The sequence below is a fragment of the Lucilia cuprina genome, chromosome 2 (assembly GCF_022045245.1).
Source record: "Lucilia cuprina isolate Lc7/37 chromosome 2, ASM2204524v1, whole genome shotgun sequence".
NCBI lineage: Eukaryota > Metazoa > Arthropoda > Insecta > Diptera > Calliphoridae > Lucilia > Lucilia cuprina.
The window spans coordinates 54,807,245-54,832,002 of NC_060950.1; the positions used below are offsets into that span (position 1 = coordinate 54,807,245).

At 33.1% G+C, this 24,758-nt stretch overlaps 1 protein-coding gene across 1 annotated transcript in view; it reads right to left on the minus strand.

The window, feature by feature from the left end:
• Positions 1–24,758, minus strand: part of LOC111691057 (dual oxidase) — a 36,848-nt gene that overhangs the window by 3,428 nt on the left and 8,662 nt on the right. The window contains exons 2-7 of the mRNA XM_046955532.1: positions 6,238–6,318; positions 5,265–5,819; positions 4,787–5,190; positions 2,797–4,723; positions 2,611–2,734; positions 132–382 (exon numbers count right to left, since the gene is read on the minus strand). Of these exons, the coding sequence (XP_046811488.1) occupies positions 132–382; positions 2,611–2,734; positions 2,797–4,723; positions 4,787–5,190; positions 5,265–5,819; positions 6,238–6,318 (3,342 nt within the window). The remainder of the gene's footprint in view (positions 1–131; positions 383–2,610; positions 2,735–2,796; positions 4,724–4,786; positions 5,191–5,264; positions 5,820–6,237; positions 6,319–24,758) is intronic.

Genomic DNA, 24,758 nt, shown 5'->3' on the forward strand with positions numbered 1-24,758 from the left:
ATGTTTTTCAAAGGTAACTTGATCAAAAAAAAAAATCAAATAATACTTTGGTTGAAAAATGTAATGAAAAACGTGTGTTAAGAATTTTTCGATCTCACTCCTTATAAACACTATTTGTAAGTGAAACATACCTGTTACTGTTTGGAATAACCAAAATGTTATATCAGGCTTATAATCGGAGGCAAAGTGTACTTCTCTTGTTAAACATCGAAGATTTTCATGTGATTGTGTGGATACATGATAGAAATTCACTATATGACCCACTGTATGTAGCACCGAAAAGAATAGAGCAGTACAGGCAGCAATTTTATGAAATTGTATATGAGAATCCAGCGGTATATATTGTTGTATGGGAAATTCTTTAAGTTTTGTTATAAGATTTCTGAAATGAAAAAAAAGAAATTTGTATTTGAAATTATTTAAATGAAAAAAAAATAAAATAAAAAATCTATGAAAGAAAACTCCTTCTGAAAGAACTCTAAAACTTTTCTACTCCTTCTTAAAGAACTTTTTAATTGAAAATTAGTTAAAAAGGAACATTTTCTATAAAAAAACTTCAGAAGAAGAAGTTATTAATAGAAAAAATCCTTACAAAGCTCTTTTCTATAGAAAAATCAATCACATAGAAACTATTCCTTAGAAAACTTCATCACAAACAACTTTTCTTTAGAAAATTCATTTTCACTCCTTCATATAGAACTTTTCTATTAAAACCTCCATTACATGGAACCTTTCTATAGAATATCTTTTTCAAAGTACTTTTTTCAATAGAAAATTCTATACAAAACCCCATTGTATATATATGAAAGCTCCTTGACAAAGAACTTTTTTATTAGAAAACTCCTTCACAAAGAACATTTCTATAGAAAAGTCTCTGACGCAAAACTTATATCAAACAACTTCACAAAGAACTTTCCTTTAGAAAACTCCTTCATAGAGTACTTTTCTATAGAAAACTCCTTCCTAGAGTACTTTTCCATAGAAAACTACTTTAACAAGAACTTTTCTATTTAAACAGCAACAAACGGAATCTTTCTATAAAATATTCTTTCTTAAAGAACTTTTTTCAATAGAAAATTCCTTAAAAAATAATATTTCTATACAAAACTACATATTATATATATGAAAGCTCTTTGATATAGAACTTTTTAATAGAAAACTCCTTGAAACAAAACTTTTTCTATACCAAACTCCTTCAACATGAGCTTTTCTATAGAAACACACTTTTAAAAGAATTTTTATATTAAAAACTCTATCTCATGGAACCTTTCTATAGAAAATTCTTCCTCAGAGATTTTTTAATAGAAAATTCCTTAACAAAGAAAATTTCTATAGAAAAGTCCCTGACGCAAAACATTTCTATAGCAAACAACTCCACAAAGAACTTTTTTGTTGTTGCTCTTGGCCGAATAATTCGGGTCATTCTGGTTCATTACCCGGTGTCGGGAAATGAACCGGCATGGTCGGAATGGAGCCCAAATTCCGACCGTGCACCACCCAAAAATATTGGGGGTCACATTATTAATTATGCTGCTCCAGTGTGGTCACCTTCGCTCAGTGATACCCAGCGGAGAAACATTCAAAGCTGCCAAAATGCTGCCCTAAGGACTTTAACAGGCTGCCTACAAATTACCTCGAAACATCACCTGTACGAGGAAAAGAAGGTTCTCCCAGTCAAGGAACATGGCATTATGTCATGTTGACCAAACAGTTCCTCCTGGGATGTCATCGGAGGAGTCATCCTTATTTGAACAGTTTTGGATACTTATTTGAACACAGTTGGATACTCCCCCGAGGCATGTCAGGAAGGATCTTCGTATATACGAGGAAAAAATATGCAGATATGTGCAGGATCCACTGGATCAGTCCTCGTATTCAGCAGCTTTGAATGATATTCATAGAGACGCCATAAATTCCGCGGTCGCAGAATACCGCATGAATGTCGTACTTGCAGGTCGCCCATCGCCCATAGTAGACAGGGAAGAAAACCTGCCGCGGAAAGCAAGAGTAGTTCTGGCACAACTAAGGCTCAATGCCTACTACTCATGTATAGTCCGTGCCGTCCCCAAGAAATGTCGAGCATGTGGTCAGGGCCAACCCTATTTCACTCTGTCCAATGGATTTATGGGTACATCCAGTAGTAGCCCAAGTTTCAGGCTTCTTTCAAAGAACTTTTCTATAGAAAACTTCTTCATAAAGTACTTTTCTTTAGAAAACTATTTCAACAAGAACTTTTCTATAGAAAACTTCTCTATTAAAAACTTTATCACATGGAACCTTTCTATAAAATATTATTTTTCAAAGAACATTTTTCAATAGAAAATTCCTTAACAAAGAACTTTTCAATACAAAACTTGTATATATATGAAAACTCCTTCACAAAAAACTTTTTCAAAGAAAACTCCTTTACAAAGAACATTTCTATAGAAAACTCTTTGACACAAAATGTCTATAGCAAACTCCTTTAAAAGAACTTTTCTATAGAAAACTCCTTCGTAAAGAACTTTGGTTTAAGAAACTAATTTACAAAGAACTTTTCTATGGAATATATTAACAAATGACTTTTCCATAGAGAATTTTTTCTTTAATTTACAATAACGAAATAATTACCTTGACATAGTAAGTAATAGCAGTGAATAGCAGAATGATAGTGAAGCCGCAGATCCTCTAGTGATGGCAATACCAACACCCATAATATGTCTCAAGTCCGTATGTTCAGCCATAAAGGAGTAATCTGAAAAAATTAGAAAATTTTTCAAAAATCCGTGACAATAAAATCTACTCCACAAAACTTACGTATAAAACGTTCGACAAACAAAACAATCGTTATGACATAAAACAAGAACAGATAGAAGATATTCTGACGATTCTCCTCTAAAAATGTTATATAACTATCCCATTTCTCTTGCATCCAATGGCGGGGTCTCTCTTGCATTGGCTCAATATTGAATGAAGTCATGCGTGCCACATTTGTTGAAGTGTCTAGGAAATTTTGTTTAGCTCCTTTACAATCTAAACCAATGGCCACAAAATCACCCTTATATTCTTTCATCATAAGTTTGAAATCTTGATAGGTGAGATGATTTTTGTGTTCCAAACCCACATCCTGGAACATGCCATCAATTAATTCGGTTACCTGATCATCACCCAAACTAGTGGTACGAGCAATTTCCACCAAAGAACGCATCATTTCACTTAGTTCGCCCTTGTCAATGACACCATTGCGATCATTGTCGCACATATCGAAAATGATACGAAGTTTATCATCGGTTTTGCCACGTGAAAAGAGAACAACTGTTTCTAAAAATTCCTGGAAGCTAATGCGACCATCTTGATCTTTATCTACGATATTAAACATTTTGCGAACAAACATGTCGTTGGGTTTCATGCCCAGAGCAGCCGCAAATTCAGCTTTCGAAAGGGAAGTACGCATGACTGTCATTACTTCGCCATCGGTAGAGGCATCAGATCTGCGACGTCTTTCTCCCGGTCTTAGGCCAAATGTTAAGGCATATGCCTCACGGAAGAAATATTCCAAACGTTTTTGTCTTCTTTCACGAGTTTCAGCTCCGGCCAACATCATATCACGATTTACTTCTACCAAAGTCATTTCTTTTTTATGTAAAATTAAAAAGTCTTCTAGTTTTTTAACAAACTTTCGGCGTGCCCCATAAGATTCTAGCTCCAAGACCAAATCATGATCATTAGGTACTCTTAAGAGAATATAAGGCTTCTTTTTAATGTGATTATGCGCCGATTCTTCAACAGTTACCACATCTACAGTTTTCAAACTGAAAGTGCGTAGCTTTTCACCCTTACGATCTACAGTATAGATGGCAGCCTCTGGTCCAAATTTGACCGTAACCAAACGCTTATGATTGGCATGCAACCATTCTCGGGCCAACATTTTATCTACTGAACCTTTGTGTTGAGGTGCTCTCAAAGCTTCCTGGCGTATTTTCAATTTCCTTCTCTTACTATTTTGTAGTTTGACCACACAATAACCGGCTCCAGCACATAGAATGGGCACAAAGCCCAAGAAGACACAAACATAGATAAACATCAACTCCGAACCCGAAAAGTAATCATAACCCTCTAGATAGGTGCAAGGTTCTAATTCGGTAGCATTTAACTGCATAGGCTGAGGACAAGGATCACCCTCATGCCACATGAACACATCCTCCTGTATATCATTCTCATTTATATCGGTACTATTAACAATAATATCATACATTCGTATTTTACGGATCTCTTCAATTTCCTCTTTCGTAAAAATACCATTACGATCATTTTCGAACCAAAAACGATCGGCATCTCTTAAACGTTGAAATTGTTCCTTAATAACGGCACTAAATAATTCACCAGGCTGTCCATAGGATTCTAACATGCCACCCACATATACGTCTACATCATCCAATTGGTTATCGTAGGCTGAGATCAACATATTCAAAAGATCGGGTTGTTTAGCAAAAAGTTCAGGATTTATATCAGTCCAATTGTTGCGTCTTTGCAGGCCGAAAGCTTCTCGAGCACTATTATAATCTGGTAGACCATTATCACGACCACGCATAATATTTAAGGCTCCCAAATCGCGTCGTGTAAATTCCATAGGTCCAAACAGTTTATCACGTACATCAGAACAGAGTACAGGATCTTCACGTTCGGATATTTGTGAAGAAAGGCCCATTAGAATCTCTTCGATGGTGGTATCGGTGAGAAAGTCCTGAAATTAAGAAATTTAGAAATTCAAAATTTAGAACTAATTTCTATTGAAGGAATTACTTACACTCGAATCCCACCAAGTTGAACACAAACGTATAGCCGGATAACCCATGGGTGTTTTCTTGTAATTACAACTAGCATCACGTCTATAAATACCCGGCGGTATCATGGTATGACCAAAACGGAAGGCAGCAGCTTGAAATATATGACCTATGCCGGGATGTATATCGCGATTATAACCCTCATAGGGAGGAATTTCAGAACCCAAAAATGCTGGCAAATATTCATACATAATAACATTCTGTAAAGTGGCAATGACCATGCGACGTGCACGTTGGAAAATATCCTCATCGGTCCAATCGGCATGAGCACGCTTTATGCGCTGCGCCAGGGTATTGTGCCAGCGTAAAAAGAGTATAGCAAAGGAAAGCATAGCCGGATTTTGGTTAGTTCTGGGATCTCCTAATACTGAAATAATATTATCAAAAGTTTAATTATTATCCAATTTCATAATATAGAGCTTTTTCAATCTTTTTACTTACAAAATAATCTTTCAGGACTTAACATCTTCATGACATTCGGCACTGGATTATTAAATAGCGGTACTCTCATGGTATTCTTAACTGGCATTTTGCCACTTTTATCGGTTAGCAAAGTGCCATTGTGAAACGAACGCATGGCATTTAACCAGGCCTCCGATGTACTATATATAAAACTACCATCTATCCAGGCAGTCATTTGATTTATTTGTTCTCTGGGAGCATTGGGACTCTGGCCTGTGTTGCGATCGTAGGCCGCACGATGAAACGGAATATATTTATCACCACGACATTCTTTATCATACATTTCATCACATTTATCGATTTCAATGCGATGCATTTCTATGGGGCAACCCGATTCGGATGCCATAACAATCTCATTGGCTACAACTTGACCGAAAAAGGCCAATAGGGCAGTACGATTGAATTTTGAGCCAAGACCATCACGACCACCCATAAACAAACGACTCAATCGTCTGGTCGAGGGTCGATTTGAACCGGCCATAGCGTAAACGCCATCTGAATATGAAGGCGGTGCTTTGCGCACCAAGTGACTATCTGAAAGTGTTAAAAATGCAATTTGTCAGATATTTTATGAAAAAGTTATTTAATAAATAATTTCGTTAAATGTTAATTTCAGTTTGATGTTTGTTTTGTATTTTTTTCTCAATAAATTGAATTAGATCACGATCAATTTTGTTTCATCACGTTTAGGGCATAATTTCTTAGTCACTATTTAAACATATTTAATTTTATGAAGAATATTTTAAATCTAAAGTTTAGGTAATAGTTTTTTTATTTTTCTATTTAATTCCTTAGGGGTTTAATTTATTAAAATTAAAATAAATTATTCCATGTTTAACACATATTTATAAAGAAAAATCATGAGACAAGTGTTTTCATGATTAAAATTTTAATAAAATGTTTAGATTTAAAATTATTTTAAAATATATATTATTATTAACCAAAAACTTACCTACAGAACCCCAATCGGGATGTGCTAAATTATTATACCAGCCATCGTATCTTTGCTTTTCAATTTGACTATAAATTTTTTCTGTAAATATAAGAAAAGAAATAAAAAAAAATTAATTAATAAAGACTTTATAACTATTTCTGTGTCTAATTAATTGTTTAAATTGTTAATTAAAAAATACCAAATCATTGTTTTAATTAGTAAAAGAATTAAAATAATTTAAAAGCTTTAACATTTTTAAAACAAATTACACATAAAATAATTCAAAAATTATTTTCAATTTTGTTTTAATTTATATAAAGGTGTGGTTGGTGGCAGTGTTTATACCCTACACCACTATAGTGCGGAGGGTATTATACGTTTGTGCTGATGTTTGTAACATACAAAAATATTGGTCTAATACCATCCTTTAAGTATACCGATCGATTCAGAATCATTTTTTGAGTCGATTAAGACATGTCCGTCTGTCTGGCTGTCCATGTAAACCTTGTGCGCAAGGTACAGGCCGCAATTTTCAAGATAAAATAGGTCCATTTTTTCACCTAGCCCCCATACAACCGTACCTCCCGATTTTATGCCATAATTACGTCAAATATTCTACTATCTCTAAAAATTGGCACAAATAAGTTTTATACAAGTTTGACCCTAGCCCCCACACAAAACCCCCTTCAAAAAATCTCTTAAACGTCTAAAATTGTCTTGTAACCATTTGTATCGCAATGAAACTCAACAAAACTAACTGTTATTTAAAAATATATCATTTTCCCAAATTTACCGAGGATCGGCCCATATTTTACCTATATAAAGCCTTATTTAGAAATTTTAGTTTTATCCATAAATTGCTTAAATATTTTGGATTGATGGTAATATTCAACATAAAAGTTTCTTTATAAAAAATAAAAATGTTAAATATATACTCATGGTGTAGGGTATTATATGGTCGGACATGCCCGACTATACTTCCCTACTTGTTTTAAATAATTTTTGTTTTTTAACGTCAAATATCAACAAGTGATAAGTGTATATAAAGACGCCATGTTTTGGGTGGGAAAAACTGAAGCCATTCAAAATTTTGCATTAGTTTTTAATTTTATAGAAAAGTCTTTTTTAAAAGGAAGTACTAGCCTAATATTCGATAACTTTAATAAAAAAAACAACTTGTGTCGGCTAATGTTCGCTGAAACTCAGATATTCACTCCTATTCTGCATTTCAATTCGAATCGAAAATTTATCCATTTTGGCAACTTTGGTATTCTGCATTTCGATTCGAGGCTTCGTCACTAAAATAACAATCATAATGCAGAATACACACAATCGTAAAGGACACTTTAAGTCTCCCCGGGTCTGGACAATGTCATAGAAAACGACAATCGTAATGCAGAATAAACACAATCTTAAAGGACACTTTAAGTCTCCCCGGACCGGGACAGTGCCATAGAAAACGATTAATAATTCAATTTCACCATATCTATCTAGTAATAAAAACTTAGGTTACACGGGTCGTCATCATCAAATCCAAAGAAATATACCTAGGCCGCTATCGGGACTGTTATGTGCTCTTTATTGTAAAAAAAATAATTCAATGAATTATTTTTCAATGTTTAGAAATTCAGTTTCCTAAACGTAATTCCTAAGAATCTTCCAATCAGTGTTAGTCAGGAATGTTGTTTCCTGAATAACATCACTTCTAAGATACTTTGATCTAACTTCCACAGTTTCACTGTCCTCTCCACATGCTCTACATTTGCTGAATCCGCACTCCAATTTTGCATAGATGTGCCCGTAATCCTGTGTATTGATCTCGTCAGGGTCACGCCATTCGCCCTTTCGTTGCCGACTACTCCCGAGTGGGCTGGTACTCATATGATGTAAACCTTACCTTTGGGAATGTATTCAGTTAAAGCTATCTTACAATCCAATACGGTCTTAGATTTAGTTCTATCGCCTGATGTCACCCTAATTGCCTTGTGGCTTTCGGTAAATAGATTAAGCGTTGTGGGTGCCATATTTATTCTTATCCAATTTATGCATTCCCTTATTGCTCGTACTACTGCCTGGAAGCTTGGTACATTTCTGTTTCTGGGTCTTCAATATAAAACCCCAGCCCCATTTTGTTCCCAAATTCCGTATAACACCGGATTCCTACTGGTATTTGTTCCAATGTTCCGCTTGACCAAAACATTCTTTTTGGGATTAGCGTTTCAAAGTTTCCGACACATTCTGTGTCAGGCAGTCCGATGATTGTGTATAACCTTCCAATGTATCCAGTATACATTGATTACGTGTCCTATAACCGCTTTTGACCAGTTCGCCTAAAGTAAAGAGCCGTTCGTCTTAAATATGTTTCAATGAGTGGAATATCTAGCAACGTTTCCAGTAGTACACAAATGATCTACTTATAAGCTGAATTCCCTGCAGTAGTTTGATATTGCACTTTTTGTCTTAAGCAGTCCACCAGATTATTGAGGCATAAGCTAGAATTGGTCTAATTACTCTTTTATAAAGCCAATTTGTCATAATAAGACCCCATTTCATGTCTTTAGTTCTCCTATCGAGGATTACACCTAAGTATTTAACTTTGTCTGTTACTTGTATCTTCTTGCCTAGAAATCAAGGTTTAGTATAAGAAGAATTTGTTGTCTTTCTTGTGAAAAGATAGATTTCCGTTTTTGCCGGGTAAAAATTGAGGCCCAATCGGTTGTGCCCAGTTTAAGGCCGTATTCAGAGCCTCCTCAGCTCTTTTGCACAAGTAATTTGGTATTTTTATGTAAAAACAGCTGTTTTCATCTTACTTTGTTATTGTTTTATATCAATCGTGTAAGTACACAAAATAAATCATATATGACTTTTATTCTCTTTTTTGTTATACGGATGGAATTTCATTTTATGTAAAGTCTGGTCGTGTGAAGGGCTCTTAAGCATACAAACTATCGACTTTGACCTTATTAAGCAAATCCCTAAAAGCCTCAATTGTTAAGAGCAAATTGTATTCAACACAACTAACCACCTTATCCAGTGCACTATCAATAGTTTTACCGTTGAGGTAGGCATGTCGAGTCATATGAGTATCAATATTTAGGGAACACCCTAAATATAGATCTATCTGTCTGTAAAGCTTATTCTAACATTACCTCTGACTATGTTTTTAAAGTCTTTTAAGTTTGAAAGTGAAGGATAAGGTATTAAATTAAAATTAATCCTCGAAAGTTGTTTTTGAATACTCAGGCCGGGTTTCTTACTCCTCAGTTAAACTAGGCTTAACTTGCTGTTAGATTAAACACGGAAAAAATTAGGCGGAATTTAACCGATGATTGTGTTTTTCAGTTTTAGATTTAAGCTCAGTTAACTTTGTTAGTATTGCCAACTTTTCACTCAAAAACATAAACAATGAACAACTGTTTTTTGCAAACAATACTTTTGTAAAATGTAAAATTTTAGAAAAATGTTAAATAAATATTTAAAACAATAATAAATAAAATAAAACAAATCTGAAAATTGCAATTTACTTAAAGTATTAAGTTTTTGTTTTTCCGAAATCATTGTTTTATTGTTTTTGTTAATTGTGTTTTCTCACTTATAACTTGAGTTTAATTGGCCAATTACACTCAGTTAAACTAAGATAATAAGTAACTTTACTGATAACTGAAAAACACGAAACATATATTAAACCCGGTTTAACCAAAGAATGAAGATTATCTCTATCAGTAAAACTCGCCCTCAATCAGTTAATTTTGTTTGCTAGTTTAAGCGCCCAATGGAGGTGGTTTAAACTTTAGCAAGAAATGCAAAATGCAAAAACATGTATTGTTTTTAAAACAAACTGTGACGTTTTCTATTGTTTTGTATGGCAACACTGCAAAGTTTAATCTTGTACACAAAATTAACAAAGCGGATTAACAACAAAATTGATTTACTTTTAGATTAACTAATCTGATTATTAATTTTCATTTGATTGCCAACTCAAAAATTCGCTCTTAAAGTAAAATTATATTTTGCCGCAGATTTGACATTATCTTTCAATAATTTTATTTTGGTGGACAAACATTTAGATTGTACAAACTTATTTATTTATTTATTTTCGTCAACAAATTATCATTTGTCATTAAATGAATTTTTAATTGTAATACACATTTGGTGACAATTAAATTCATTAAAAGTAATGACTTTTAAAAAAATTAAATTCAAACAGAAAAAAAAATAAAAATAAATTAAAAAAAAAAAATGTTGAAGAATTTCAACTCCATTAAAAAAGTATTGAATTTGTTTTCAATTTTAACTACAACATTGATCTACATAAACAAAAAACAAATAGGAAAGTATAGTCGGACATGGCCGACCATATAATACCCTACACCATGAGTATATTTTTCAAATTTTTACTTTTTATGAAGAAACTTTTATGTTGAATATTATTCCAAAATATTTAAGCAATTTATTGATAAAAAAACTAAAATTTCTAAATGAGGCTTTATATAGGTCAAATATGGGCCGATCCTCGGTAAATTTGGGAAAAGGATATATTTTTAAATAACAGTTAGTTTTGTTGAGTTTCATTGCGATACAAATGGTTACAAGTCAATTTAAGACGTTTAAGACATTTTTTGATGGGGGGTTTGTATGGGGGCTAGGGTCAAATAAGGGTCAATCCTTACGAAAATCTGCAGTGTCATTTATACTTATATAAAACTTATTTGTACCAATTTTTAGAGAGATAATAGAATATTTGACGTAATTATGACATAAAAAAGTTCAAATCGGGAGGTACGGTTGTATGGGGACTAGGTGAAATAATGGACCGATTTCCACCATTTTCAATAGGCTTCGTCCCTGTGCCAAAAAACATGCTTGGTTCAAATTTCATCAAATTATCTAGAAAATTGCGGCCTGTACCTTGCGCACAAGGTTTATATGGACAGCCATCCAGCCGGACAGACGGACGGACATGTCTTAATCGACTCAAAAAATGATTCTGAATCGATCGGTATACTTTAAGGTGTGTATTGGACCAACATTTTTGTATGTTACAACCATCAGCACAAACGTATAATACCCTCCCCACTATAGTGGTGTAGGGTATAACAACAAGTAAAATCAAATTGATTTACTACATCTTGCTGAAGTGTTGCCAGTGTTTAGTCTCCAATGAACAACAACATAGTCTCATGGTTTGCCTTAAAAAATGTTAATTTTTCTTAGATTTTTTTTTTTCAATTTTTTTAATTTTATTGTAGCAGTTTTGAAATTTATTCGATAGTATTTGGAAATTGTAGACTAGTTTATTTTGCAAACTATAGATTATGCATTTCAAAGTGGCATAAATAAAAGTTGCAATTTTTACTCAATAATAACGCAATAGTGATAAAAATTTTTATGCGTTTTATTTTATTCGTTTTTTTTTTGTCCATGAATTGAGAGCAGACACAAAGACACCTGTCATGTAAAAACAGAAAAAAAAACTTAAAACTTAAAAGTTATAGTTACATACTAAATATAAATAAATAAAATGTTGTATCAGGTATACAATTTTAGTTCAAGGATTATTTCAACAAAATCTTACTAATGCATACATCTGAACAAATAAACAAACAAACATAACTCTAGCTGTTTTAAATCTGAGAAATCTAACATTTCATGCGTGGTAGGATCTAGTTTGCAACATTGCTACTTTCGAAATAAAATTTGCTTGAGAAAACCAAAAAAAAAAAAAAAAAACACTTTGAATTATATGACTGACATGTTAAAGTTGCATTTACATAACTTAGATAAGTTACAATTAAAATCTAGGCCAGGTGAAACCTTAATATAAACACACCCAAAAAATAATATTATATATTAATTAAAAATATTCACCCACATTTTGGAATGTATATTTCTTAAAACGTTTATACACTGTCGTTTGTTTTTTTCACATGCCAATTACTCGTCTCAAATTATATGGACCTGTCAACAACATTTTTAAACTACATGACATTTGGTCATTGACATCTCTTTTAAACTTAAATAAAAACAGTGTGAAAAACACTGTAGCCACCTCCCATGAGATGTCACTTTGTTAATTTCTTTCCACCTTATACAGATTTCTAAACAGTGCGGGTGGGTATAATATGACAGCTAGTGTAAAACTCTTACTCTAAGGAGAGAGTTTCAGAGAAACAAAACAAATTAAATTGAAATCTTATTTTCATATTGTTCAAATTTCTATATAAACAAGATGGTTTCAGGTTCTTGCAAAAAAATCTCCTTATTATTGTTAAGATTTTACCAAAGTCATTGAAATCCATTAGTCACATATGATGCAGGTTCTAGATATAATTATGGAAAAGTTCAAGGTTTTATGTTGCAACATCATAACAGTAATGGAACTTTTAAAATTTCCAATAGTTTCATAATCGTCATAGGCAGCTCACGAAAAAAAAATACATAATCCTATCAGTAGGATCTCGAAAGTAGACTCATCGAATTAATTTGAAACTGGTTTGTCTTTTGTGCCCAATTTACTAAAGTAAGTTGGGTCCTCAAACTAACTCGATTTTTAGATGAGCTATTTATAACTAAAGTCAGTTGGGTCCTCAAACTAATTAATACTTTGAACAGGTGTTCTTAACTGCTAATACGGTATTGGGGATTGGACTTATATTAGGTACAAATGTTGGGTGTTTAAGTTGGATGATTGGTATTGCAGATCGATGAAGTTGGGTGAACTTAGTTTAAATAATGGAACGATATATTGGAGCTAATCCGTATTTTTCCTTCATTGGGTTTTAATTCAAAACTTTTGAAGTTTACTTAAATCACACATGACTTGCCACAGTATATCTCTATGATAAGGAAATAATTTATTCGATCTGTACTTTCTGCAACCAAATATTTCTGAAGTCAATGTTGACGGAATAACAGGGTGATCTATGCATGAACGCACGGCATTCTTGAAGAGATTGATGAATACATGATATCATTGATTTGATAGTCCGTCTCTGCAGTTATGCAGTAACTGAAGGCGAACTAGGTTTTACAAATGTAAAGACATGAGGTAAGTTTACTCAAGTTCTAAAGCAAAGCGCATGTCTTAAATTCGTCATTTTTTTTAAAGTCATTCAGGGGAGAGAATGTCGAGTGCTTGACGGCCTTATTTCACGATGGTCTTTTTTATCCACTGGGTAGACTTGACAACGGTCTACCATTGCCCATAAATCCTTTAATGAAGAACTCAATTGGCAATTTTTGTACATGGATGTGCCTGTTCACGATGCCATAATATCCCCGCTGCGGAATGACAGGCAGCATAGGCTTAAGCCTAATGCACAGCCCGACAAGAAAAAAAGCAATCACTAGTCTGAAGTCAATAGAAGGAGAGACTAACCCCAACATCAGGTGAAAGCGATCTTCCTTTTATACCTAATGATGACCACCCTTATGATGTCCTGAAAGATTGCATTATTTAAAATGCAATCCCCAACATCTAATGACCCATTCCAGTGCATTCCTTAACCTCTTTAAGCCCGCGCAACCACACTACTGAGATGGCTCTGTTGTTTCGGCAACAGCACCTAGAGACATATTTGGTAATCCGAAATACCCAACAAAATGGATTAGAACAACCTCTTTTATGAACCGATCAATGTAACAAAGGAAATGTGTAGTTGTTGCTGAAACTATCACCAGCAAAGTCTTCAGCTACACTTTTCACCTCCTGGACGAAGGAGGTAAACCTGAACCTAGGCGTCGTACTGATGAAAATCAAATACCGACTGTGAAGCACCCAAAGATTTTGGGGGTCAGCCTGTTTACTTCCTCAGATCATGCCACTGCAATTACGCACAGATTGCGAAGTAGAAACAAGCTCCTCAAAGCGCCAGCCGACAGCACTTGGGGAATGGACAAAGAAACCTTGTTAAAAACAATTGGCTACCTATAAAACAATTGGTCGGTTAGTGGTCAATTATGCTGCTCTAGTATGGTCTCCTTCGCTGAGTGATACCCAGTGGAAAAATATTCAAAGCAGCCAAAAAGGCATACTAAATCAGTACTAATCTCCAATATATGAAGACTTTCCCGATCTTTCACTAATTTTCTCCTTAGTTCAATTCCCATGATCATAAAGATCACTCTACGGGAAAACAGGCAACCTATCAATTTCCCAGCATATACTGGCGTCCCACTACACGAACGGTAAGAGATACCGATCGGGTGTAGGAATCCAGCATATGCTGCTTTGTACACAGACTTGTTCGAAGAAAGAATTATCCAAGTCCTGTAGACAAATGACCACCCGTAGTACTAGGTTATCTGGTTTTCTGGTTAGACCCCATGTCAAATCATTCCTAGGAAAGACCGAGGATACACTTGATCATCACCAGTTTATAGTCTCGGCAGACTAGAGGTATTGGTGGCACCTCTGTTCCACGGGAACAGACCCCGGGGGGAAGAGAGTTGAGAGAGAGTCTAGAACTAACTATCTATCTATCTAATTAACTAACTAACTAACTCACTCCTTGTGAAACGATCTGTGCTGTTAAGCTGACTGCCACAAGACCATAGTTTGGCATTTCACCTTAGTTAGTTTGAATAGAGCATTTATTACATACATAGTTATCAATAGGTTATTTAGCCTCTTTATTTTACATACTCGGATTTAAAGATAAATTTTCAAAAGATACTTAAACACCTGTAGCATTAGTTTTATAAATAAGATTTGTTACTAGATTTTAATAATTTGTTAAATTCATATTTTGGATGTAAAGGAAATGAGAGACATTAAAAGTTTATCTTATGTGGGGTTTTCAATGCACCAATTTAAACTCCTCTAAAGCAACTGACAATCATCATTAACATTGATAAAAATCTTGAATTTTTTTTTGTTTGAAAAATATAATGGCGGAAAGAAGTAAATACTGTAAGAAATAAATAAACACCTGCACAATTTTAGAGACATGGTCTGTTAATGGCAAATGACTAAGAAGTTTAACTTAGAAAAATGTCAAGTTTTTCTTACAAAATTTTTCATTTGAGTACAATTTTCAAAGCTATCCATCCAATGGACTGATTATTCTAGAATGCTTTTAGTTAATATTAATAACTTTAAGTATTTAAATTTTAATGAAAAAAAACTATAGAGTTTATTTTTTTTTTAAATTTTAAGTGGGATGTATCAATAACTAAAATACACACAAAAATATTTGAGAGTTTTGCATGAGTTAGCTTGTTTTTTGTTTTTCTTCCTAAATATTTTAACATAAACATTTATGCCCTAAAAACATATAAGATAATCATATCTAATCTATATAAACATTAATTTTTGTTGTACAGAAAATGTACAAAATTTAATTAAGAATAAGAGAACACAGTGAACAAAATATTTTACTATTAACAACATTTTAACACCAAAAAAAGATGTGTAAAAAGTATTTGAAATAGTCATTAAAAATATATATGTATATAAAAATGATGATACAATATGATCTTTATAAAAATAACTACAAATATACAGCATTGGAAATAATTTTAAAATAATGAACAATATTTTACAGAATAACTCTCATACTAATGAAATATCGGTAAAATTTGCAACTTTCCGAATAAACTTTTTCCAGAATCAGTTAGGCATTATATGTAGACCCATAAGTTTAGGTTAATTTGGAAGCAAATGTTAAAAATAGCCTGCTAAAAGACTGATGAGAAAGATCCTATAGAGATCTTAAATATCTGATGAATGAATAATATTTTGTTGAATAACCTTCATACTAACGAGATATCGGTAAAATTCGCTACTTTCCCAATAAACTTCTTCCAAAATCAGTTAAGCATTATATGAAGACCCACAAGGTTAGAATAGTTTAAAAGGAACTGTTAAAAAAAGGCTGCTATTGAAACTATTGTGCACCCTTGGAAAATACTGATTGGAAACATCCTATAGAGTCCTTAATTGTCTAATGTTCAGAGTCTCAAATTCCCATAATTTGACAAAAACCAAGCAATGATGAAGAAATTGTTTCACTTTCAATATAATTTTGTGTCCATAATCTCGTTGGTCAATCATACTTGCTCATTCTGAGAAGGGTACCTTATCTTTTTATTGTTAGAGTCACCTTATTATTCCAAAGATTCATAGGATTAAGTTAGTTTGAAAGGTGAATGTTTAGATCAGCTGCAAAGAAATAAAATTAGTCTGCTATCATGGCTATGGCGCGATCACGGAAAATACTAATAGAAAAATCCTTTATAGTCCTTTGTACGGAGTCTCGGTTTCCAGTATTTCCACAAAAATCTGACTGCGAGAAAGAAATTGGCCCAAAGTTTCACTGTCTACAATTGGACTTTCTCTCCCTCTATGGAGGATCTTATCTCTTTCTAATTTCGTGGTTATTGCGCGACCATGGAAAATAATGATTGGAAAATCAGTCCTTTTTTGTCTGATGAACGGAGTCTCAGTTTCCTGTATTTCCATAAAAATATCGGAAACTAAGACTCCGTTCATCAGACAAAAAAGGACTATATAGGATTTTCCAATCAGTATTTTCCATGGTCGCGCATTAGCCACGAAATAAGAAGAAATTGACCCAAAGTTTCACTGTTTACAATCGGACTTTCTCTCTCTATGGAGGATCTTATCTCTCCCTCTCTTATTTGTGTCTCTTTATATGATATTTGTGAATTTCCCCATATTTGTGATTCTCCCCATCGTCTATCGCCAATGTCCAATCTATATAGCAACACATTCCTACGCATTTTTAGAAATTCCGATTCCCGATATTTGTTTAAAGCCTCCCGGAACATATTGAAAATATATATTGATGTACTATAACCGCCTTTTGCCAAATTAATTAAAATCTCTGTAAGTGCCGCCTCATTGATGACAAGATCAATCGCTCTTCTTTTGCGATTATATATATGGTACAAAGCTCATATCTGAAACAGATTTCGGTTATGACCTTAACCTTAAAGATTTCGGTTAAACCTTATCACCTGACCCATATAGCAACGCATTATGATATGTCCGATATTTATTTATAGCCTCCTTGAACACATTGAAAATATACATTGATGACCTATAACCGCCTTTTGTCAAATCCCTAAAAATCGCTGTAGTGCCGCCACATTAGTGGAAATATATCGGAAACGTTGCCAGTGTAGTCTTGGTGTAGTGCTATCACTTATATCCAAGCTACATGTACGTTAAACTCTCTATAAAATTCGTTAGGTTATTAAAACAGAATTCAAAGTAAAGATCTAATGAAGAAAGAGGCATTGCTATTCGAAGAATGATACTTCTGAATGATGTTAGAAAACAAGATATACGTAACCCACATCACCATACAGAGTTTTGAGATTGATTGATATAAAGACTAAAAACCTGATCAAGCCATACAGTCCGATATCCTTACTGTTATGTGTGGAGAATACATTTAGGGCTCAGCTCACCAAACAGAAGACGAGGGCTTACGTGAACACCTGCTAAATGCCCTATTTCACGATGGTAATCGTGGTATACTTAACAAAGTACCAGTACTTGAGAGCAAACGAACGATTATCAATTATGTAGTTTAACAAACGTTTGGCCTGTGTCTATGTATAAAAAATCATCACTATGATTAGATGGGCTAATGGTATTACCTTGTATTCAGTACACCCTGATGGTACTTTTTCAATCACAAGGTGAGCAACAGGCAACTCATCACCGAACCTTTGTGTCCTGCAAAGAACCCGAAGGTGGCAATTTTCGTACATGGTTCCACCGTTACATGTACAAGCAATTTACTACCTCATCTATCTATTCTCTTACCTATGCTGTCCGATTCTTAAATTCCAATATGCAAAAACGTCAATTCCGTTTACAAACAAACAGATCAGATGGTAGCAGTAATTATGGACATAATCCCATTTAATGATGAGTACAAGATTAAACTTCGCAGTGTTGCCATACAAAACAACAAGTAACGCTACTGTTTGTTATCAAAACAATACATGTTTTATAAAAAAGAAGAAGACAACTCTAGGTGTAATATGAAAATTACCAAAAAATAAAACAAAAAACATGTATTTTGTATTTTAAAGTGTCTGCTATTTAAACTAATTAAGAATTAAAACATATTAATATATAAAAATATATTAATTTTCGGGATCAGCTGATACACTTTCGCATTTCTTCTTTAATTTTAAACCAGGGATGGAAAAAGAGATTTTTTTTCAGTATCAAAAAATATTTCAGAGAGTACTTTATTGGATCTCAAAGTACTTAGGTTAGATTGATAGGAGGATGTGTACTACATCAAATCAGTGTTAGTCGGGAATGTTATTTCCGGAATAACATCACTTCCAAGATAGTTGGATCTAACTTCGACAAATGCTTGACAGTGGCAAAGAAAGTGCTTCAGAGTTTCACTGTCCTCTCCATATGCTCTACATACGTCTGAATCCGCACGTCCAATTTTGCATAAATGTGCTCGTAATCCTGTGTGTCCACTCAGAATACGAATTTTAAAGTTATAGAGAACTTTAGTAGCTGTTTCCTACAACTTTTATTTAATGCATTTTCGAGAATAAGTGCAAAAAAAAAAATTAAAAAATATTTCAAATTTTAAATAAACTTTTATCCCCATATTCTAATTCTCTTGTTATTTCAAAACGATTTATTGAAAGTTCCCATACAAAAAAAAATTACTTTAACGGACAGATTTACTACCGGTTAAACGATAATCTGATATTGAAATTGTAGCCCTGAAAGTATCAAATAAGACGGGGGAGTATCACGGTACTTTTGCACATCAAATAGTATCAAAAAAAAGTACCATCGTACCAATTTTGCCATCCCTGATTTAAACCACCTCCAATGGACGCTTACGCTAGCAAACAAAATTAACTAATTGATTACTTTATTAATCCTTTATACTTTACCTAAAGATTTGGCCCTAAATAATGAATGGTTATTTGATATAAATAAACGGTAATCAGTGATTATCACAAGCTACTTATGTATAATATTGACCCTTTAATTCGACATTGGTAGTTACTTGTTTAGCAAAAGCATCACTCGTTTTATAATTATAACACACACTATATATCAAATTGTTTTGCTAAAGATAGTCAGCGTATTTATACACAGTTACCACTTAAATTAATACTTTCAACAATGACGAATGGATGAATGACTAGATAGACAGAGAGACAGACAAACGGACAGACGAATAGATCGACATGATGACGCGGCTAGTTTTGGGGATTCCGTGTTTGATAGCTTGAAGTTTTATTTATTTGTTTCGCCATTAAAAAAAAAACTAACTAAAGTTAACGTCATTCTTAATGTAGTTTTAGACGTTGATGCTGATGATGGCGATGTTGATAGATGCAACAGAAACACAACTTATAACACATAATTATTGTGGAAATAATAAGAGTTAAATAAATATTAAGAAATACATATTTTTGCCATAAACTGCCCACAGCATTTGAAAAATGGAAAACAAAACTTCAATTCAAGTTAAGGTTATATTAATATACTTAAATATATATTATATTATATTAATATACTTAAAGCAAAATAAAATTTTTATTTAAAACAGACTTTTGTTTAGAGACCTATTTGGCAATATCAGGTCTAAACATTTTCTATAATGCAGATTTTAATACATTTACTAATTTTATAGACAATAAAACATTTTTGTTATTGTCATCCATCTGGTCACCTTATTTAATCGCCAGTTTACTTTAATACAGCATTTTTTCTTCACACTTGTGTAATTGTGTTTGTGTGCACATTCTCTCTTGACATTTATTTTTTTTTTCAAAATCCCACATATAAACATCTGATCAGATCATTAATATTTGTTTTATGATTATTGAAATAAAAAATCAGCTTCTTTAAATGTTTTTTTTATTGTTTCAGCTTAATTGTTTATTAGTCTTTCCTTTTACCAGTTAAAATAATGATGAATTGTTGCTATTTGTGCAACCTACACTGTGCTGAGGTAGAAATTTAATTTGTTTGTGTCATTTGAAAAAAATTGCAAATTCATTAAGTCCATGATTAGGTAAAATTTTTTACACTATAGTCATGACCACAGACTGGACTATAATCAAGAATATAGACCGGACAATAGTCAGGATTGGTCTATGTTTAAGATTGTATACTAGTCTATCGCTAAGACTATAGACTAGTAAAAATAGACTGGTCTATAGTCAAGACTTAAGACTGGTCTTTAGTCAAGCTAAAGACTTGTCTATAGTCAAGACTATGGACTAGTCTATAGTCAAGGCTACAGACTTGTCTATAAACAAGATTAAAGACCGATCTATAGTCAAGATTTTTTTGTATAGTGGTATTTTGGATTTCTACCGACTAAAACCACTTGCATCATCAACCTCCACCACACTCCGCGAAACTGCCACCAGTTACTACTTCGCGGTTTGGTCCACATTTATTGTGTGAGATTTGTCCCGCAATTTTCGAGTAATTTCTGGGTTTAGTTCTTCTCTTATGCATGACTCTAGCGATGTTCGTAAGTCTGAGAATTGGGGGCAAATAAAGACTACATGCTTCGCAGTTTCTTGTCTTCTATTTATCCATGCTTGGGAATAGTTTAATGGTCCAACGTCCCTCCTTTGCCTTTCTACATGTTTTTTTCTCTTTCTATATGACTTATTTCTTTCTTTTTGATTTCTGCCGAAAGTTCTCCGACTGCTAGGTCTATAGGTATTATACCTGCTACTACGTTTGCTGCATCTGTAGAAATTGTACGAAAGACACTACATACCCTCCGATAGCTTCTGCTATGTATGGAAATCATACCCTTCGTTAATGTTTTAGTAAATGCACTTTTCCATATTGGTTCACCATAAAGATGCTCTGTCTGCGACCGCCAATGTTTAGCATCATTCTTTGTAGGATGTTTTATACCACTATTGTCTCCTTGCATGCGTAGTTCATGTGTTTTTTAAGCTGAGCCTATCATCAATCATTATGCCTACATATTTTTCAGATTACGCTGATTTCATTCCGGATGATCCTATTATAAATGAGATAGTTTCTCTTTTTCTCTTTCTGTTTTGTGGCCTTCCAGGTGTAGATTCATGGCTTTTATCCAGCATGGCTGTCATCCGCAAATCCTACCAAGGTCGCTTCTTCTGAGATTTTTAGGTTGAATATACCATTGTACTATAAACAAGTCTATAGTCAGTCTATAGTCTTGCTTATAGACAAGTCTATAGTCTTGACTATAAAAAGCCAAGTCTAAAGTCTTGCTTATAGACAAGTCTAAAGTCTTGCCTATAGACAAATCTAAATTCTTGACTATAGAAAAGTCTAAAGTCTTGACTATAGAAAAGTCTAAAGTCTTCACTATAGACAAGTCTACAGTCTTGACTATAGACAAGTCTACAGTCTTGATTATAGACAAGTCTACAGTCTTGACTATAGACAAGTCTACAGTCTTGACTAAAGTCCAGTCTATAATCTTGACTAAATATTAAAAATGACTTCTTTAACAGAACACTGTGGTTTGAATCAGACAAAGGTACGGAATCGTAGAATATATCATCAGGAGTAACCAGGGATTGGTTTTAGGTCCACTCTAATGGAATTTTATATACAACGGTATATTCGACCTAAAAATGGAACTTCGAGTTGCTGATGACATCGCAGTTCTATAGTCATAGCCAAGTTTATAGACTGGTCAATAAACTGATCTATAATCTTGACTTCTTCCTCCATCCTTTTTTTAACTGTTATCTAACGACAGTTGTAATTAATCAATTGAGGGTAAACCATCCAAGTTTTTTCTTATTTCCTCTAATAAGTAATTCTCTAAGTGCAAAAATGTTTCATTTTTTTTTTTTATCATAGGGTCATCACTTAGTCGTCCTTGACTAATTGCATTCTTTGTGTTAAATTGTTTCGCATTTATAGATTAAATTTCCACAAATTCCAATTTAATAATGTCGTACTATTTATAACATTCGAATGTAGCTTAAGATACCGGATCTGATATTTTTGTCACTGTTTTTTTCTTCTTTGTGTTATTTTTAATTTCATTAACTTTTGCTGTTGTTGTTGTTTTTTTTTTTGCATTAATCATGGTTGTTTCTAAATTCTAGTCATCGATCACCCGTATGAGAATTGCACAAACACAGAAACTTAATTGTTGTATGTTGTGCTCCAAATGGTTCCAACCGAGTAATTGTCACTGTTGTTTTTTTTTTAACTTTTAACTTGTTGAAACAAGCAGCAACAACAACAACATATGAATATAAAGAAAATTTGATTGTCGCCTCTTTGTTTATTATTATTATTGTTTTACTTTGTGTTTTTCACTGTCATTTGTTTTGTGTTAATTCTTCTTTTGCTCATATGTTCGGCGTCTTAATTGTTGTTGTTTTTTTGTTTTGTTTGAAGACTTCTCATTTTTGCAGTTCATTAATAATAAAAAAACAACAACTACAATAAGAAATACTAACATTTTGAAACTGGTTTTCATTATTGTTATTTTAAGTTTATTTATTTTTTTTTTTTTTTTTGTTAATATACAAAACTTGGTACTTATTTATGTTGTTTTCTGTTTCACTATTTTTGTTTTTTATTGCTATTGTAGCTATAATTTATGAAATTTATACTCGAGATCTGAAATGTCTGACCTTCAGTAATATTAAGGGCCAAAGACTTCATTTAAGAGAAAACTTTGAAAAATAATTCGCATGCAATGTTTTGATAGAATAATAATTACACTTCACTATGTTGATACGGACGATTTTTGCATGCATGGAGTCAAGAGTCATGATTCAAGACTACGGTATAGTTTATAGTTAAGACTACAATTCAGTCTAAATGCAAGTCTTAAATCAATACCTATCAGTCTATACCTATCTATACTAAAGAAAGTCTGTAATAAAGAAAGTATATTGGTGTATAGTCTCTAGCCATGATTATATCCTGGTAAATACTTGGTATACAGTCTAAACTATAGACAGGGAAATAGTCGAAACTATAGACTGATTTAAAATTAACCATAGTTATAGGTCGAGATAATAAATTGGTCTTTACTATAGACTCTATAGTCAAGACTATACTCTATAGACTATACTAGGGGCTACAATCAAGAAAATAGAGTGGTTAATAGATGAGGCTATTCTATAGTAGATGCTATGGACTATTCCATTATTAATACTGGTCTTTAACAGGTCTATAATCAAGGCTATAAACTAGTTTATGCTCAAGACTAGTCTCTAATAAACTGTATTAACTAATATATAGTTAATAATATAAAGTGTTCTATAGCGAAGACTTTAGTCAAGACAACTAAATGGTATATCGTCAATATTATAAACAATTCTATAGTCAAGACTATAAACTAGTCTAAAGTTAAGAATATAAACTGCTCTATAGTCATGACATACTGGTCTACTATAATGACTAGGCTAAAAAAAGGCTAAAGACTTGTCTATAGTCAAGACTAAAGACTTGTCTACAGTCAAGAGTAATCAATAGTCAAGACTAATGACTAGACTATAGTTAAAAGTAAAGACTTGTCTATAGTCAAGACTAGTCTTTAGTCAAGACTAGTCTCTAGTCAAGGCTAAAGACTAACCTAAAGTCAAGACTAAAGACTAGTCCATAGTCAAGACAAGACTTGTCTATAGTCAAGACTATACCTGGTTTATAGTCAATACTACAGAATAGTGTATAGTCAATACTAAAGACTAGTCTAAAGTCAATACTAAAGACTAGTCTAAAGTCAATGCTAAAGACTAGTCTATAGTCAATACTAAAGATTAGTCTATAGTCAATACTAAAGGCTAGACTATAGTCAAGTCTAAATGCTGATCTACAGTCAAGACTAAAGACTTGTCTATAGTCGAGACTATAGACTGGTTTATATTCAAGACAAAAGACTAGTCTATAGTCAAGACAAAAGACTAGCCTATAGTCCAGACTAAAGACTGGTCCATAGCCAAGATTATGAACTAGTTTATAGCGAAGACTAAATACTAGTCTATGGTCAAGACTAAATACTAGTCTATAGTCAAGACTAAATACTAGTCTATAGTCAAGACTAAAGACTAGTCTATAGTCAAGACTAACGACTGGTTTATAGTCAATACTAAAGACTTATCTATAGTTAATACTAAAAACTTGTCTATTGTCAAGACTAAAGATTAGTCTATAGTCAAGACTAAAGATTAGTCTATAGTCAAGACTAAAGACTAGTCTATAGTTAAGTCTAAGGGATAGTATATAGTCAAGATTAAAGAATAGTCTATAGTTAAGACTAAAGACTAGTCTATAGTTAAGACTAAAGATTTGTCTATAGTCAAGACTAAAGACTAGTCTATAGTCAAGACTATAGGCTGGTCTATAGTCAAGACTATAGGCTGGTCTATAGTCAAGACTATGGGCTGGTCTATAGCCAAGACTATAGACTGGTCTATAGTCAAGACTATAGGCTGGTCTATAGCCAAGACTATAGGCTGGTCTATAGTCAAGACTATAATAAACTGTAGTCAAGACTATAGGCTGGTCTATAGTCAAGACTATA